This window comes from Anser cygnoides, chromosome 2 (assembly GCF_040182565.1).
Source record: "Anser cygnoides isolate HZ-2024a breed goose chromosome 2, Taihu_goose_T2T_genome, whole genome shotgun sequence".
Taxonomy (NCBI): domain Eukaryota; kingdom Metazoa; phylum Chordata; class Aves; order Anseriformes; family Anatidae; genus Anser; species Anser cygnoides.
Window position 1 is genome coordinate 19,946,680 of NC_089874.1, and position 15,781 is coordinate 19,962,460.

The following is a 15,781-nucleotide window of genomic DNA, read 5'->3' on the forward strand; positions in this document are numbered from 1 at the left end:
GCTGTTTAAACATCGGGGGCATTTTTTTTATTTTTATTTTTTTACCCTAAGATGTTAAATACACAGGCAGATTTAGTCTTCTGGTGAAGAACTTTATAGTTCTAAAGGTGGAAAATACAGAAAATTAGTATCCTTGCAGTGTGAATTCAGCAAATGATAGATCAAAATTTCTCCTGCTACAGAAAGACTAGAAGTACAGAAAAGCCAACTCATGGAAACTCATGGAAAATACTGATCATTTTACATAGTAGTAGTAGGTATCAAACAATTAGCATGGTACTTATGCTGTTGGATTATCCATTTACTTTCTGTTGTTGCCTGTTTCTTTTTTATTCTACCTAATAAACTAGAAGAGTTAGTACACTGTAGTTTGGGAATTAAAATACATAATATTCTCAGAAAATAGTAGTGAGAGTAGGAATTATCCTGTTGAGCCTGAAGTCTGACCCTGGTTTCACCAAGACTTTATCTCCACATCATAGTTGTATGAGCACCAGTAACTCTGGTCTTAATTAAGGCCCACTGGATGTTGGTGCCCGTGTGGGACATAGTGCTCTAATTAGGTCTCCAGTGGATAGTGGGCAGGCTGTCACAAAACTCGGAGGAGTCTTTCAAATCCTTCTTTGTATGTTTTTCCTACATTTCAGTTAGGTTTGTACATGACAATATTAGAACTGAAGGGAAAATGCATAAGTCATTTTTAAAAGTCTGGTCTGCTGTAGTGGTAGGCCACATAGTCTAAACCCAGCGCCATTAGAAAATGACACCAAATATTCAGGGAAGAGCTGTGTTTTAAAACTTCGAATCACGGCTGCAGTTGTTGCTACTGTCAGCACCATCAAACACATCCTTGGCTTAGGTTGTGGTGGTGGCAGCAGCACCAGCTTCCTGGTTGTCTGTCAGACCTTAGCAGATGTAGGATTCAGCTCTATAGGCATCATTTGCCGTATAGAAAACCTGATCCTTATTCTCTTCAGAGGAGAGCAGCAAGTAAGGTCAGAAGTGTCTTTTGGCCTGCCAGTTGAAGTGCTGATAATGAAAAGATAGCATGGAAACGGATCGGTTTTCTTCCAAGGTGTCTGCTGTGGACTTCTGATGTTCAGCTAAATGAAATTTCAGTGACCTGTTTTGCTTCCTCCATTACACCTGAAAGAACAGTGCTCCGCTGCCCTAAGTGGAAGCTTTATAAACAGTACACGTCATTACTTCTGAACAGCATTCTTCATAACTTACACAAACCAGGTTTTTACTGGCAGTACTTGAAGGCTGTTAGCGTTTCACCAAAACTCTTAATGTGCCATTATTTTAAAATAGTAAATATTCCCCTATCTGAAATCCTTTATGGTGTTGCCATTAAAACTGCATGCTTTCCTGTTCTGAAATGTGGCTTTTGAAATTCTGAGGTGAAACTGTTTCCAGTGAGTTACAGAGAGCCCTGTGTCAAAGGTGCTGTGACTTCAGTTTTATTTATTTTTAAAAAAATTAATTGTGTCTGACAGCCATTGTGGTATGTAGGGGGTAGGCCAAAACTCTTTCATCTTTTAGTATCTGTATGGGAGACAGTGGAGACAGGTTTCTTAATTCTAGTTGAGTGCTTGTTTGAGAATGTACAGCCATCTTCTTTAGGCAGGATTTCTCTTTCCTTTGGTAGTTAACAATCAGAAGGATGTCTTATCTGTATTAGGTCTTCCTTGCTTATCTGCCTGAAGAAAGCCTAGATACCGTCTTCGATACTGGATTTTAAATTGGGGTGCAGTGCCCTCTGGAAATACTGTTGCAGAATTACTTCTAGAAGTACAGAAAGAGCCTAAACTCTAAATTTTTAGAAGTTAAAGTTATAACTATCCGGGCTTTATCTATTTGTGTCTTTTGAGAGGGAAAATTAGCAAATAACTGATGAGGTACAAAATACAGGAAAACCAACTGTCTCAGTATGTGTTCGCTGTTAAGTAATTCCGAATGGCCACTCACTGTATACTTGATTATTTTGCAGGATTGAAATACAGTGGTGAAAATTGTCACTGCAGGTAACTTGCTAGAACGTTTTTGTCAGTTAATGTGTTTGTAGTAAATAGTTAGTGAAGTTGTTGTTACTTGTCCCTGTGAATCTTAGTGCCGACTCCAGAAGTTATTACATATGGCTGCTTTGGAGAAAAATGAGATAACAGTTGATGTCTATGACTTGGTTGTAAAAATTACCTTTTGAAATAGACAAAAAGAATTTTGCACAGGTATTGTCTTTAATGAAAATTTCTCTCATCTGGACAATGAGAGGAATGCTGGTTAACATTTTTGGGCTTTTTTTAGTTTTTTTTTTTTTTTGTGAGTGTATGTAACTTAATTATATTTACTATGAATACCTAAAGAAAGATGCCAAACAATTCTAAATATGAGGTCTTTACTTAATATTTATTGAGAGTAATTTGACAACAGTTACAGGCAAAGTTAGAGATTTTCACAGAAGTTCTCAGAACAAAGTAAATTTAAAAGGTCATGACTTTTCTGCTCTGTTTCTTATGACCTCTGGAAGGTGCCATGAAACTATTCTCACTCCAGTTGTTTTTTCCTTAAGTGTTCAATTCCTAGGAGTTTGCCAGGTACATGGGATATAATCACCAGGCTGTCCTTGTACCTATAATGTTAGGAAAAGGAATTCTGCATTACTCTCTAGGGAGCAGTTTTCCTGCCCTTCTTAGGAATTTGTAAAAGAAGATTTTCACGAAAAAAAAATCACTGGTGCTCAGGAAAGTATTGAAGCATAGAGTATTGAGGCAAAGGCAGATATAAGCAGATCTCATGGCTCAGTGTTGCTGTCTCTCCTCTTCCATTCCTACTACCTTTAACTGACTTAGATGTTTTCTTTTTGTTGAGTGTAAAGGGGTAATTTTCTACTAGATCAGTGAATGGAATGTGTTTATGAAGTGGTTGAATGACTGTCAAAGCAGAAAGAGAAGAGAGGAGCGCACAGGCACACAGTAGGGAGTGGAAAGGTGAAAGCAGTGTACAACTTTCCTCTTTTGGCTGCAGCCAGCCATTAGATCAGCTCTTTCAGTTTGTTGATTGCGTCTTTAGGAACATCCAGGTATTGTGAGTACAGCATATTTAAACAAACAAACAAAAAAACCACCTCGGGTATACCTGAGGCTTCTGAATGCTTTCTGGGTCTTCACGCTTCTCTTTTCCAGTCCTCTTCTTGTCTTTCCTAAAGTTATGGCAGTCTTCAATCAGTTGTAAAGCTTTCGAGACCCACCTGTATGGTGGATCTGTTTTCAGTTACTGGGTTTTAGGTGGTTGTTGTCCCTCCTTCCCTGTTGTCCCTAAGTTTGCCAATCCCATTTAATATCATTTGAAGGACAGTGAGAGCAGAAAACAGTGGTCACTTTGGGAAATGAGGTCCAACATTTAAAAAATCCTGTAAGTTTAAGTGATAGAACAGAGCTATCTGTAGTTAGAGGAATCCAATAACAGCAAAGCTATCTGTTGGTTCAGAAGCTTTTACTCAACACATCTAACTATAAAGCAATACAGAATTACCTAAAACTCACCTTTCTGCCATTGCTGTTTCTTTTTTTTTGTTTTTCTTTGAAGCCAGCAGGACTTTGGAAATCTTGTAACAGCTGCCTATGCTTTCGCCTCTACTAATTTTAATTGTCAGATGACAAGAGCTAACTGTGTTTTTTGGGGTGCTCCTCATTTGGCACTTTAAGTAATAGTTGCAGGTAGAAGAGGGGCTAAGTATATACATTGCTATTTACTTTTCATAAAAATAAAATGATTATGCAAATTACTAAGCTGTCTTTTTAACGAAGAAATTTAAGCCTCTTCCAAAATGAAAATTGAATATAGCATTAGGAGTTGGGGAGCTAAGCCTGCTTCTGACGTATACTTCTCTGCAGTATTTGTAGCATTGTTTTTCTTTTTTCTTTTTTTTTTTTTTTTTTTGGACAGAGGAGAAGAAGCCTAAAGTCAAGAAACCAAAATCTGAATTCCCTGTATACACAGTTCAGGAATCAAATGCATACATACCATCATATGACCATGGAGCTTCTATTGAAGAGATTGAGGAACAGATGGATGACTGGCTGGGAAACAGGAACAGAGCACACAAAAAGAAGGCAAGTTCAAAATCTTTAATGTAGTTATATATTTTAAACATTGATTCGTTTTCTTGCCTCTTAAGAAAATGGAATGGTGTATGTATACCACTACAATATTTGTATACCATTAAAGTCTAGAGAAGTTTTAATTTTCAAGCAGAGACATAATGGAAAAGATTATATCGATGTTCAATATAATTTGTGTAATGATACTGGAAATGTTGTTATAATAGGATGTAGTTGATTAAAACATATGAAAGCTCTCTATGATTTCTAATATAAATACTAGTTCACTAGAAATTATTGGAACATAGTGCCGTCAAGTTACATGAGGTTTGGTTCTTTCTCTTAATTGCAGTTAATAACATTTTGCTTGCCAGAATAGCTTCTTCTCTATTGAAAAAAAAAAAAAAAGAGAAAGAATAAGCCTTCATAACATCCAGGTGTAGTACCTTTTGGTTATGGAACTGCTTATGTACTTTGTACATTTGAAGTGTCCTAACTGTACACGAAGAAGTCCTAACAATATGACATATGTCTGTTGTTAAGATTCCTGCTACTTAGAGGTCAGGGTTCTTAGTAGCAGTTAGTGTAATTAAGTTCTGGTAAAGTTTATTAAAAAGCAGTGGCTTGAAAATGTATAGTTTTCATCTTAGAACTGAGTTACAGAGATGACAGAAGAAATGTTGTAAGTTGGACTCCGTACTTGAAAATCTGCCTTGGCTGGCAGACTGAGATGAGAAGGATTGCGTTCCGGGTGAAATTAGGGCAACACATTGACATTAGTGTCAAAATAGTGAAAAAAGTTCCTTCTGTCATTTGTTTGTTTATTCTGTGCTGCAGATTTTCTCACTCCATTAGTTGGTTTCAAGCCTGTAGAAAATTCTCCCTCTCCTCTTTCATACAGACCTAAAATTTTTACAAAAATAATTTGCATCTTGTATGTCAGATTTATTCATCTGCCAGTACTGGATTCCTAAGCTTCATGACTTCCCAGTTGCCAAGTTTCTCTTGCTGTATGTTTTTATGCCTATTGCTTCTCTCTTTCTCTATTATTTAGTACATCTGCATTATGTTTACTTTCATATTTCTGTAATAGATCTCTTCTGCAAATATGCTCAGCTTTTCGCTTCTGTGTAAGGAGTTGAAACTCTGAATCCTTCCTTACACACTGGAGCATATTTTCACCCACTTTCTCTAAGTAGGAACTCCAGTCCTTAGTTCTGTGGGTGAGTTGCCTGGGAGTTAAGAGCACATGTTTACAATCACTGATTGCTTTTTGTACCTTAACACAAGAAGTCCTTGTGGATTCCTGCTAGTTTAATTTCTGTGAACCAGCTTTTTCTACCAGTCTGTGTTGGCAAATTATTAAAGAAGAAAAGATGTATGTTTGTTTACTATAGTTTGAATTGGTTGTATGTTTGACTCTATGGATCCCTAAATTCAGCTACCCCTCTAATGGAAGCTGCGTCTTTCTTTGACTTTCCATGAAAGTCTTCATTCAGATTTCCATTGAATGAGACTAGGCCTATTCCATCTATGCTTTTGTATCTCCTACACAACGTATGTAGAAGCTGTGTCCTCAGAGACACCGCTAAGGGAACAAAAGCTGTATGTACATCCTTTCAGAAATAAGAATCACAGAAATGAAAACATCTTGAAGAACTCTTCTTAAAAGGTAAGTAATTTGTTTTTTTACGCTTATACTTGGAGGTTCAGTATTGCTGAATCTCATCTCATTCATCCATAAGCTAATTTTTTGAATTCTATTCTGTTAAAAATGGGGTTAACATTTTAGGGACTGACAGGCAGTTTGCAGGTATACTGTCTGGGTAAGGTGTTTGACCTGAACAAGCTGTGATGAGGTATGCTTCCTCTCCATGACATCTAGTATGTAGCTGCAATGTAAAATAAACATTTAATACAGTAGTAAAGAGCAACAGATTCATAAACTGTGCAAAGAAATTGAGAATATATGTTACTGGCTGTAGTAGCTTCTAAGAGACATTTGTATGCCTATATACGGATGTTTGTGTCATGTGATTTGTAATAAGCCCACTGGGAAAATGTTTGTACCACAAGTGAATTGTTTCTGACTGTCATTTTCCATTTGGAAAGTTGTATTTTCCTCCATAACACATCATAGATGTGAACCTGGATGGCATCTGTCTCTGACCTCCCTCTTCTGCTTCTTGCATGGATATACAATAAAGTGATGTGTAACATTCGTTTCTGTTTGTCTGAGGGAAAAGTTACTCTTTCACAAATCATTTTGCCATCAGACTTTTTCTTGCGATTGTCATGCTTCACTCATTTGAAAGGTTGTTAAGTTGTTTGGGTTTTTTTTCCTCCCTCTTACGATAGCTTAGGGATGTGCACTACATGCAGTAAGCCAGACTTGAGAGTGGGTATCCGTGTGAAAAGATCAAAGTGGCTCAATAAAGCAGTATGTTACTGCATCATCCATCTAGAACTAAGGTACTGGAGTTGCTGTCTCTGATGTCGGTATCCCAAGTCTAGATGATACAATTTGATGATACAGAAGAGCAAATACAGTTCTTCTTTAAGAAGGAAAAAATGTGTGTCAACCTACCAAGTAACCTGTCAGTTAAAAAAGGAATAGTAGCAAATATACATGGAAAGTAATGTAAAATAGATTGGGGAGTACCAACGTGTGTTTCAGATTGGTCTACTAATTTTTATTGATAGTTTAGAAACATTTTTTTCCTATATGTTGTCTGTATATGGTGTGGAAGTTATTAATGTACTGATTAACTACTGTTTCCACAGTATTTAAACATTGAAGTAGAAAAGGAACAGGCTATAGAGATGAAAACAGCTTCCTTAGGCAAGTTAAAATGATCTACAAAATAATGGAAAAAATACATACAACTTCTCATAAGGGTACATAGCTCATTGAAAACACGCTCCTAGTGCAATAACGTTATTCTCCTCTCTTACTTAGGGACCTAAGCTTACCTTGTTCTCAAGGGAGTTTGTCTTACCAGGTTGTTACTGTACTTGAAACTGGATGTTAAAAGAAACTATGGCAAATCTCCTTTGGGAGATGTTCAGATAATGTTCGGTGTAACAGAACTAAGAAGTAATTTTCCTGCATTTCTCAGCAGCAGTGGTCCACCCCCATTTAGGATTTTGTATAGTTTTCATTGTTACACTTTTCAGAAAGAAAAAAAAATTAACAGGAAGAATAGATCAGCAATAAAAGAAATATAGAAAATCTTTACTTACGAGGAAGAGTTGAATAGGATGAGTTTTAGTCCAGAAAAGGGAAGCTGTTGGGAACAACTGGATGCATTGTTTTTGCAGTCCACTCCAGGCTGTTCTAGGTAAAATGATAAATACTTACTACCATTCATAAATATGGAGAGAAAGAAATACTGAATTTAATTTGCAACAAGGAAGTTTAAATTGAAATGTGTGAATGTGTATGTGGAGACATAACTAGAGCATGTTACGCAGACCATTTATGAAACCTTCTTCGGTTGTCTATCCTGTTCTTGAACTCCATCTGTTAAAAATAGCGTGAACAGACTCAATTGTATTTGAGAGCATGGAAATGAAGTAATGAGACTCTTGAGATTTTTTTCAGTATAGGAAATGCATACTTAGCTAGCCCTAAATTGCATATTCATGTAACACTGTTTACAGTATTCATACGAACTGCATATGACTACGAAGCTGAGAGGAATTACTAAAAGCTCATTCTCGTGCCAGTTGACAAACTTTTTCTGTACTTGCTTTAAAGAATTCCTAAAACTATTTTTGTTTGGTCATTACATCTTTATGCTGCCAGATTAGAAGTTAAGAGCAGATAAGTAGCTAAATTTACTTAACTTGAGCTTCTGATTTTTACTTACCTGTCACCAAAAGTTGACCAGATTAAGTGTTTTGTGTACGCTTGTTAAGAGTTAAGGAAAATGCAGTGTTACTGTGGGCTTCCTTCTAGGTTGCATTATTTCATTGCTTTGTAGCCATTTAACCCTTCACTTTCCTGTAGGGCATCCTGTTATGTAGAACTGGATAAAAAAAGAGCAGCTTGTTAACAGACATGCTTTGTTACATCTGAACTTGTTCTGTTCTTTCTGCAAATATTCATGCAAAGAATGTATGTACTTACCATTTCTGGAGTCACTCTATTGATGAATCATTTCCAAGTAATTTCTCTACCAGAGGGATTTCTGTCATAATCTTTGTTCTGATTTGATTTTGCATGATTTGTATCAAACGTTTTCACGAGAGTTCTTTGTTTATGTGAATAATGTTGTTGTTGCAGGAAAATCTTGGCCCTTGAGATATCAATGGGAGATTTATCGCAGTCTTCAGTGGGACCAGGATTATAATTCCTTTCGGTTTACAGATTCCTCATTTTCTCCCACTGGAATCTCCTATTCATTCCATATCATTATTTGACTTCATTCATCTCTGAAGATAGGATTCCAAGTTCTACCTCAATGAGGGATGAATACTTTTGACCTTTTGATATTTGCTTGCTCTGTTAAGGGGAAATAAAGGTGGAGAAAGACAGTGCCTGATCCCTTCCAGCTGGACCAGATGTATGGATAAAAAATCATGTTTCTCATTATTTTTGTTTTTCATGTCATCTTGCAGCACTTCTTGGCATTTGGGTGTTTTTGATATTGCTGGAGCACCTGGCTTGATTTTACTAAAGCAGGAGTAGTAAAAACTATTTTTGTGCACAGAGATGGGAAGCTTAGATAACTTGAATCTCCTGCATTTTCTACATTCTAGTTTTTGTCCTTAAATTATGAAAATTAAAAATACTACAAAAGTATACGTAAACATTGATTTACAGTTTAGTAGTAGATGCTGGAAACATAGTAATTACCTTTTTTTTTTTTTTTTTCCAATTGTTGAACTGTAGGCTGTAGTGATCTTGTACTGGCCTCTTTGTGGTTAAAATGCTGATTGTATTTTTTTATTTTTCTCAGCCTGAGCCTTCAAAGCACTGCATGTCATAGATGGGATATTGATAACTGAGTCAGCTATGTGATCATGAAGGTTTTATTTGAAAGCTGGCTGTGGAGCAATGGTATAAAATAACTAAGCTGTAACCAAACAACAGAGGTCTTTCCACTTTATAACACTATAAGGCAAAATGCTATACAAATACTAAACTATTATTTTGTTAGCTTAAAAAGTATGGTTTGGACAATTAAATCTTAGTCATCTTATAATCTTGCACATTTCATAATTGCCAGCTAGCCTGCCACCTGCTCTCTTCTGCCTTGAATCTTCCCACATCTGTGCTGCTTTGAAATCTGAGTATGCTTTCTCTTTAGTAGCAAATAACATGGTGCTTGTTCTAATCAGACATCATATGACAGATTACCTGAATACAGTTTCCAGGCTTTTAAAAAATGTTAATTCTTCAAGCAAGCAGTTTGTATCTTAGCAGGATTAAGGTGCTGCGTAAACCAGATGTTTTAATAAATTGGTCTTTGAGGGAAAGGGTTATACTGTTTTAGTGAGCTACCTGAGGTCACCTAGTTTTGAAATACTCAGATTTCTTACTCTAAGCAGTGAAAGAAATGCAGTATCTGAAAAGTGTGTTTGTATTCTAACTCTCTTTTATTCTTGGGACAGAGACACGTGAGTAACTAGCAGTCTGAGGTTGCACATGGTGTCCTGCTAGTGTGCCTCGACCCTGACCAGGGTCCAGAGGGATTGCTGTAGGTTGAGAAAGTAAATCACTCTGTATGCCCTTTGAGTTTAAGCCTCTATATTGAGACTGCCAGCAACCATACCTGTTAGTGTCAGTTATGATGCTATTCACTAGGAGCTAGTCTAAGCTCATAATACATTTTAACCTGAGCTCCAAACTCTCATCAAATGGTGATGACTTGGAGTCACTATTGATCTGGGCCATATTGAATTTAGTGACCCTGAGGTGAAAATCTCAGTATTCTATTACCAATCTCTTAAGCAATGTAGTGTCACTGAAAAGATAACTTCATTTAAAAAAACATAAAAATCTGCATTACCATGGTACTGAAAGTGTTAAGTCAGAAGACTTCAGGCTTTCCTGCGGTTTGTTATGGTTTGTGTCACTGCAGATGTTGCAGATTTAGCATGAGTAAAATGTTGTTTTACATTTTAAAATAACTCTTCAGTTAAAAATACAGCTAATGTATTTTTAATTTTCTTTAGAAACAATGTAATTATTTGCTTTTTGAATCCTTTTTCCCTGAATGCAGAAAATAATGTTTATTTCAGACTTGTGCCTGAAATATTTACACCCCTATGGACTTTACTTTGGGCTTGAATAGCTCTCAAGAAGAAACTGTGATTTATTTTATTTTTTCTCAAATATTATTTTTAGTTTTCCTTGGGGATGATGACCCACATCTTTAAATCAGGAATAAGACCTTTCTGCTTTTCAGCCATGAATAGCAAATCATTAGGGTAAAAATCTAATTTCATTTGCAGTATTTAACATGCAATGCCTTTAACTTTCTCAGCTTTTCTGAGTTTTCTCAGCTTTTCTAAGTTGCAGGATGATTGCAATAAATTCTTTGACTAACATCTCGAGTTGATGTCTTCAGTGGTATGACAGATATCCAACAATGAACAAATTGTATTTATAAATACAAAATGAAGCAAAGAAATTATCATAGTGATGTGTTCAGAAAAAAATAGAGTTTTTGTGACTGGTGTAAATGCCAGAACGTGTAAATGATAGAAGTGATAAACATTGCACCAAGAGTTGTGGAGTTCTGCCCAAAATCGGTCAGGAATAGAAAAAGACTGGGAATAAATGCCAATTTAGCCACTGCTATGTAAGAATGTGGAATTTATATATTTCCTTTTATGTCTTTCTCTCTTTGACCTATTATTTAGGTTGGATAGGTTGACAAAGCATAGGAAAGTTTATTTCTTTATTCTTTTATTTATAGAAAGTAATGAGGTGTTTATAAATATGTAATTCAGTAATGTTCTGCTCTCAGCTGTACCGTGGCTGGCCAGAACTAGTCTGGGTGGGGAGGTGTCGTAATCCACCCAAGCAGGAAAGTTGTGCTAGGAACCTTTAAGGAGATTATAGAAAAGAATCTAAATATCGTATTAATTATTTGGTATGACATCCAGGGAAAAACTTTTTGTTAACAGTGTATGTTTCACAGGACTACCAGAATTGTCTAGATTGCAAAGAAAACAAACAGGCAAAATATGTATTCCCCTAAGGGCGTTTCCAATGCATAGTAACAATATGTTATATAAACACTCTTATGCTAGTTCAAAAAAAATACAAAAACAGCAATGAAGATGTACTGAATTAAGACTGCACAGTTGACATTTGTCTGATATTTCCTGATGTTGATTGAGTTTTTAAACTTTCTGTCTAATTAAATATAGCAGGGTAGGTTCTTGTCCTGGGCAGAGCAGACTCATACAGTCTGACTTCAGCTCCACGCGGCCGATGTTGTGGTGTCCAGGTACAACTTTCAGCAGTTTTCCAACTGAATCTGTGTTCCTGAAGAAGTGATTTGTGTGACTTGCAGCCGTAGTTCACAGAATCATAGAATCATTAAGGTTGGAAGAGACCTTCAAGATCATCTGGTCCAACCATCAGCCTAGTTGTCTGACCACACAATTTTACATGTACGTTTTCCATACTGAGACCTCAGTTTTTGGAGCCTGACAGCTTAAAAGCACCAAAAGCTCAAGTTAATTGTTCAAAGTGGACAAAGCAGCAGGGCTTTCCAGTCACAGCTTTCTTTTCGCACTGGGCAGCACTGTAACCTCTAGTTAGACACCTGCCTGGGCCCAGGCTAGGGCTGCGTCACTTCCAGGGTTAATGTAAATCCTCTTATGTTAACTTTTAGAAGTCAGGCTGAACTTCTTCATTTACCTCATGTCCTAAGCCTTGTTTCATTTCTGAGGCTGACGTGATGGCTGTCTGTCACAGGGAGACTCGGTAGTTGACATAAGAAAGCCTGGTACCTGTGAGAAGAAAGAGGGACATGATCTTTCCCAAGCAGCCCTTGACAATTTGACTCTTGCCATTAGGAGTGGTTCTTCTGACTTGACTCTTGTATCCATTCTACATAAATTTGCAAGAAGGTTATCACTTGTAAATACTAGTCTTCATTGCACAGATCTTGTCTTCCTCAGTCTGGGGGAGGCTGCTCCAGTGGGGCCCAGGTAGGGCCAGGAGGCACTGGAAATCCCAACTTCCCTTGGCAGTATTCCCACCTGTCACTTCCCAAAATGAACAGTCGCCCCTGTCTCTAATGCAGAAAAGAAGAGCAAAGAAGCACGGAGGAGACTACAGTCGTGTGTAAGGGGTAGCAGCTGGAGAAAGAGGTGGAAGCTAGTCACTCACTGTGACCTTGCCCCACTTGCTGCGGCCCATCCAGCAAAAAGGAAAGGTAGCAGTCCAGCTTTGACACATATCCTTGGAATTTCCCCAATAAACCAGAGGCAGGGACTATAAATATCCCTGAAATGGGATTTTCACAGGATCCACAACTTCAGGATCAGAAAGAATTTGCAGTTCATGGCATTAGCATCTGTAGTGCATTTCACTCATTCTTTTTCCAGCTTTTTGAATGTAAATTTGAAATGTTTAGACTGTGGCAAAATAGTTACTTTTCTCAGTATGAGTTTAGCTATTTTTAAATTGGAGAATGAAGCTAGCATCAAATAAACCTAGTTTTAGTTTATAAATGTAAATCAATACTGATTTTTCAATATTTCTATATCGTCTTTTCCAAACAAACCAGTTGAAAAAAAATCTGGTTAGATTCAGGATCTGACTTTCTTGCGTAATGCACAATGCTGCTTCTTTCCTTCTCTTCCTGAGACCATGACTATAATGGCTTCTGGTCACATTTATTTATAGAAGTTGCCCAGAAATTATAATCTAGGGTAGACTCCAGCAACTAAAAATATACTGAGCAATGTGAGATATTTGGCCTTTGTTTCTCCAGTAAAGATAAATATGTAATCCTGACTTTGCCGAGGAATGATTTGATACTATTGTCATAAGCATTTTGCCACTTAGGAATTTTCAGAGAACCTCAATCTGGTTATTAGCCATTTTCTGTATAGTTTTTGACAGGCAGGAAGCAGTCTTGAAAATACCACCTTTAGTCTTCAAACCCTCAGCTGAGCACACTTAAGCATGCAGTTGCATTCTGTTTCAGTGAATAGGAATTGTGTCCATGTTTGAAGTTAAGTACCCTTGGAGTTGGGATGCAAATTATTTGGCCTGAAGAATTCTTTATAAAATGTAGCTGGATTATATATTGCTTACCCAAACCCGCAAAAGAGGAGAGCACTATTAATTGATGGCGTATTATGAGAAGCTGCACATTGCAGTTGAGGTGCGTTTTCATGGTGGTTACGGCACTTCCCCCCATTTCCAGGAGGCAGCACTTAAGGAGTAGGGTGACTATGTTTAAGGTGCATGCTGTGAAGGAGGGGAGGTTCACGCATCATTTGCAGTTGAGTGCTGTGCTGTGAAAGGAAAACCTGCGTTTGGCTGCAGCCCTCGGACTTTCACAGCGTAAGCATGCATTCACAGCATGCACTTACTTATGAAAATAGCGGATTTGTTGTGTTGTGTAACATCAGATTTTTTACATAGGCCTGGTTAGGGAACCACCAGCATTCTGGCCATCCAACGGCCTTACAGTGGTGTCGTCGTCTTAATCGTGAGAGAAACTTTGCATGGATTCATTTGTTAAAGTGCTCACGTGAGCAAAGAAAACATAATACTTCAATTTTTATGATTTACTAGGTGGTGCTTGTAATTCACACTATAAATTTTTATTATAACAGGTCTATGAAGATAATGTCAATGGAGAGTCTAGGTATTAAGTTAGTAACGTGTAGTATTTGCTTAAGTACGGTTTTCTCTGCTGATACTAGTGGGGAAAATCTGTGTTTGAGAAAAAGGAAGGGTAACTTCAACTTTTAATTAGCCCGGGCTTCATGATTATATTTGGTAATTTGACAGGCAGATTCGGTGTTTACATGTTAAGTAGTTGAAGTAGTGTTGCTCTTATTTTCAGTTGTACAAACACTATTTCATGATAATTAAGAACAATTTTGAAATTTAGGTTTCCCTTGGAAGTGCAGATGCTTGAAGTTGCCATCACAGATGTGTTTTATGAATTTGTGAAAACTTGTCAGATTTTTTGTTTCCTGTGTTATTACATGACAACTTGGACTGTTGCAAAATGGAAGAAAAAACTTCATTTAGTACAGTCCATGTTCATGATGTTTTCCGGGTAGTTTGTTTGGGGTCCTAAGTGCGTATTGTTTCTGATTCTCCTGGACATATTCCATTGGGTCAGTAGATTATTTTTCTTTTTATATATTCTTCACAACCAAAATGCACAGTTGTTTTGAACCATGTACGGAAATGTTAGGCTGTAGGCTAGATAACAATCTGAACCTTTGGTCTCTGCTAAAGAGAGCTAGTATTTTGAAACCAAATCTGTAAATTTTGGTATTCGCATAGCAAAATGTTATCATCCATGGTCATCTTGTACACTTGGAGAAAGGCGCAGGAGCTCCTTTGAGTTTAATATATTGATTGAGCTAACTCGATGAGCCGTACTTAACATAGAAGAAATATTTGAATACTACGGCTGGTGATAACTGCTCTGTAGTTGTGCGGTATGCTCATGCATGTTTGTGATCTGCATTCAGGGTAAAAATCAAGAAATCAGAATAGGCTGTTTTAGGGAATAACGAAAGAAAGAATGTTACTCAGACATTAGTTGTGATGTTGAAGTAATTCTGATGGAAACAGTTCAGGCTGCATTATGAAGAAAGGCACGGGTCAACATAACAGACACTGGTTTCTTGGATAAGCTATTTAAGGTGAAGGAAGGAAGGAGAAACAGGTTGCCAGCAATAGACCGAGGTTAAAAAAAAAAAAACAAATCTAGAAGTTAGTGAGATAAGATCTATGTTATGATAAGGTATGCCAGGAAAGAAGACAGAAAAGCGGGACAGAGGACAGAAGTGGGCAGCGCTGAGGGTGTCAGTCAACAGGATTAGCAGGGTAGTAATATCTTGTTTGTTACAACAGTCTTTGAGATTGAATATGGTTTAGAATATTGAATATATTTTTTAATATCATATATTAATAGTTTCAAAATACCCATAACAGGCTACATTATCCTGATGTGCACCAAGGAAGAGTGTATTTTACACTGCCCAAAGCTGTTAAGTGCTTGAGACTTGCTTAGTCTGCCTAGTATTGTGTGAGACAAACAGTAAGCCTGCAAGCACAAACACTCTGTAATAATAAAGGCTAATCATATGCTTTAATGTATCTGCATGTCTTTGGGTTCATCTCACCTAGCAAATTGAACAGCATGGCCGAAGATTTAAAATGTATCAAATAATTATGAAAAAAAAAGTTTCCACTTGCAGTCTATTGTTTACTTATACTTTATGCACTTATTTATTGAAGTTTATGAAAGCTACAAAATTATTTTCCTTAAGAATTAACTGACGTATTCTAGAAGATTTGCAGTGTCATGTTCTAAATCAAATGGAAATACTTTTCAAACTGCTTTTAAATATCCAAACAGAGTGGTGTTTTGAGAGAGAATTCAATTAAACAGTTATTCCCTTTCTTTGGGAATTTGTCTGCACATTAATGTATCACAGGCCAAACCTAATTA

At 36.9% G+C, this 15,781-nt stretch overlaps 1 protein-coding gene across 1 annotated transcript in view; it reads left to right on the plus strand.

Annotated features, from left to right (window-relative positions):
* The window catches only part of DNAJC1 (DnaJ heat shock protein family (Hsp40) member C1), a 99,258-nt gene that overhangs the window by 62,536 nt on the left and 20,941 nt on the right, over positions 1-15,781 (plus strand). The window contains exon 8 of the mRNA XM_048061736.2: positions 3,949-4,115. Coding sequence (XP_047917693.1) covers positions 3,949-4,115 — 167 coding nt within the window. The remainder of the gene's footprint in view (positions 1-3,948; positions 4,116-15,781) is intronic.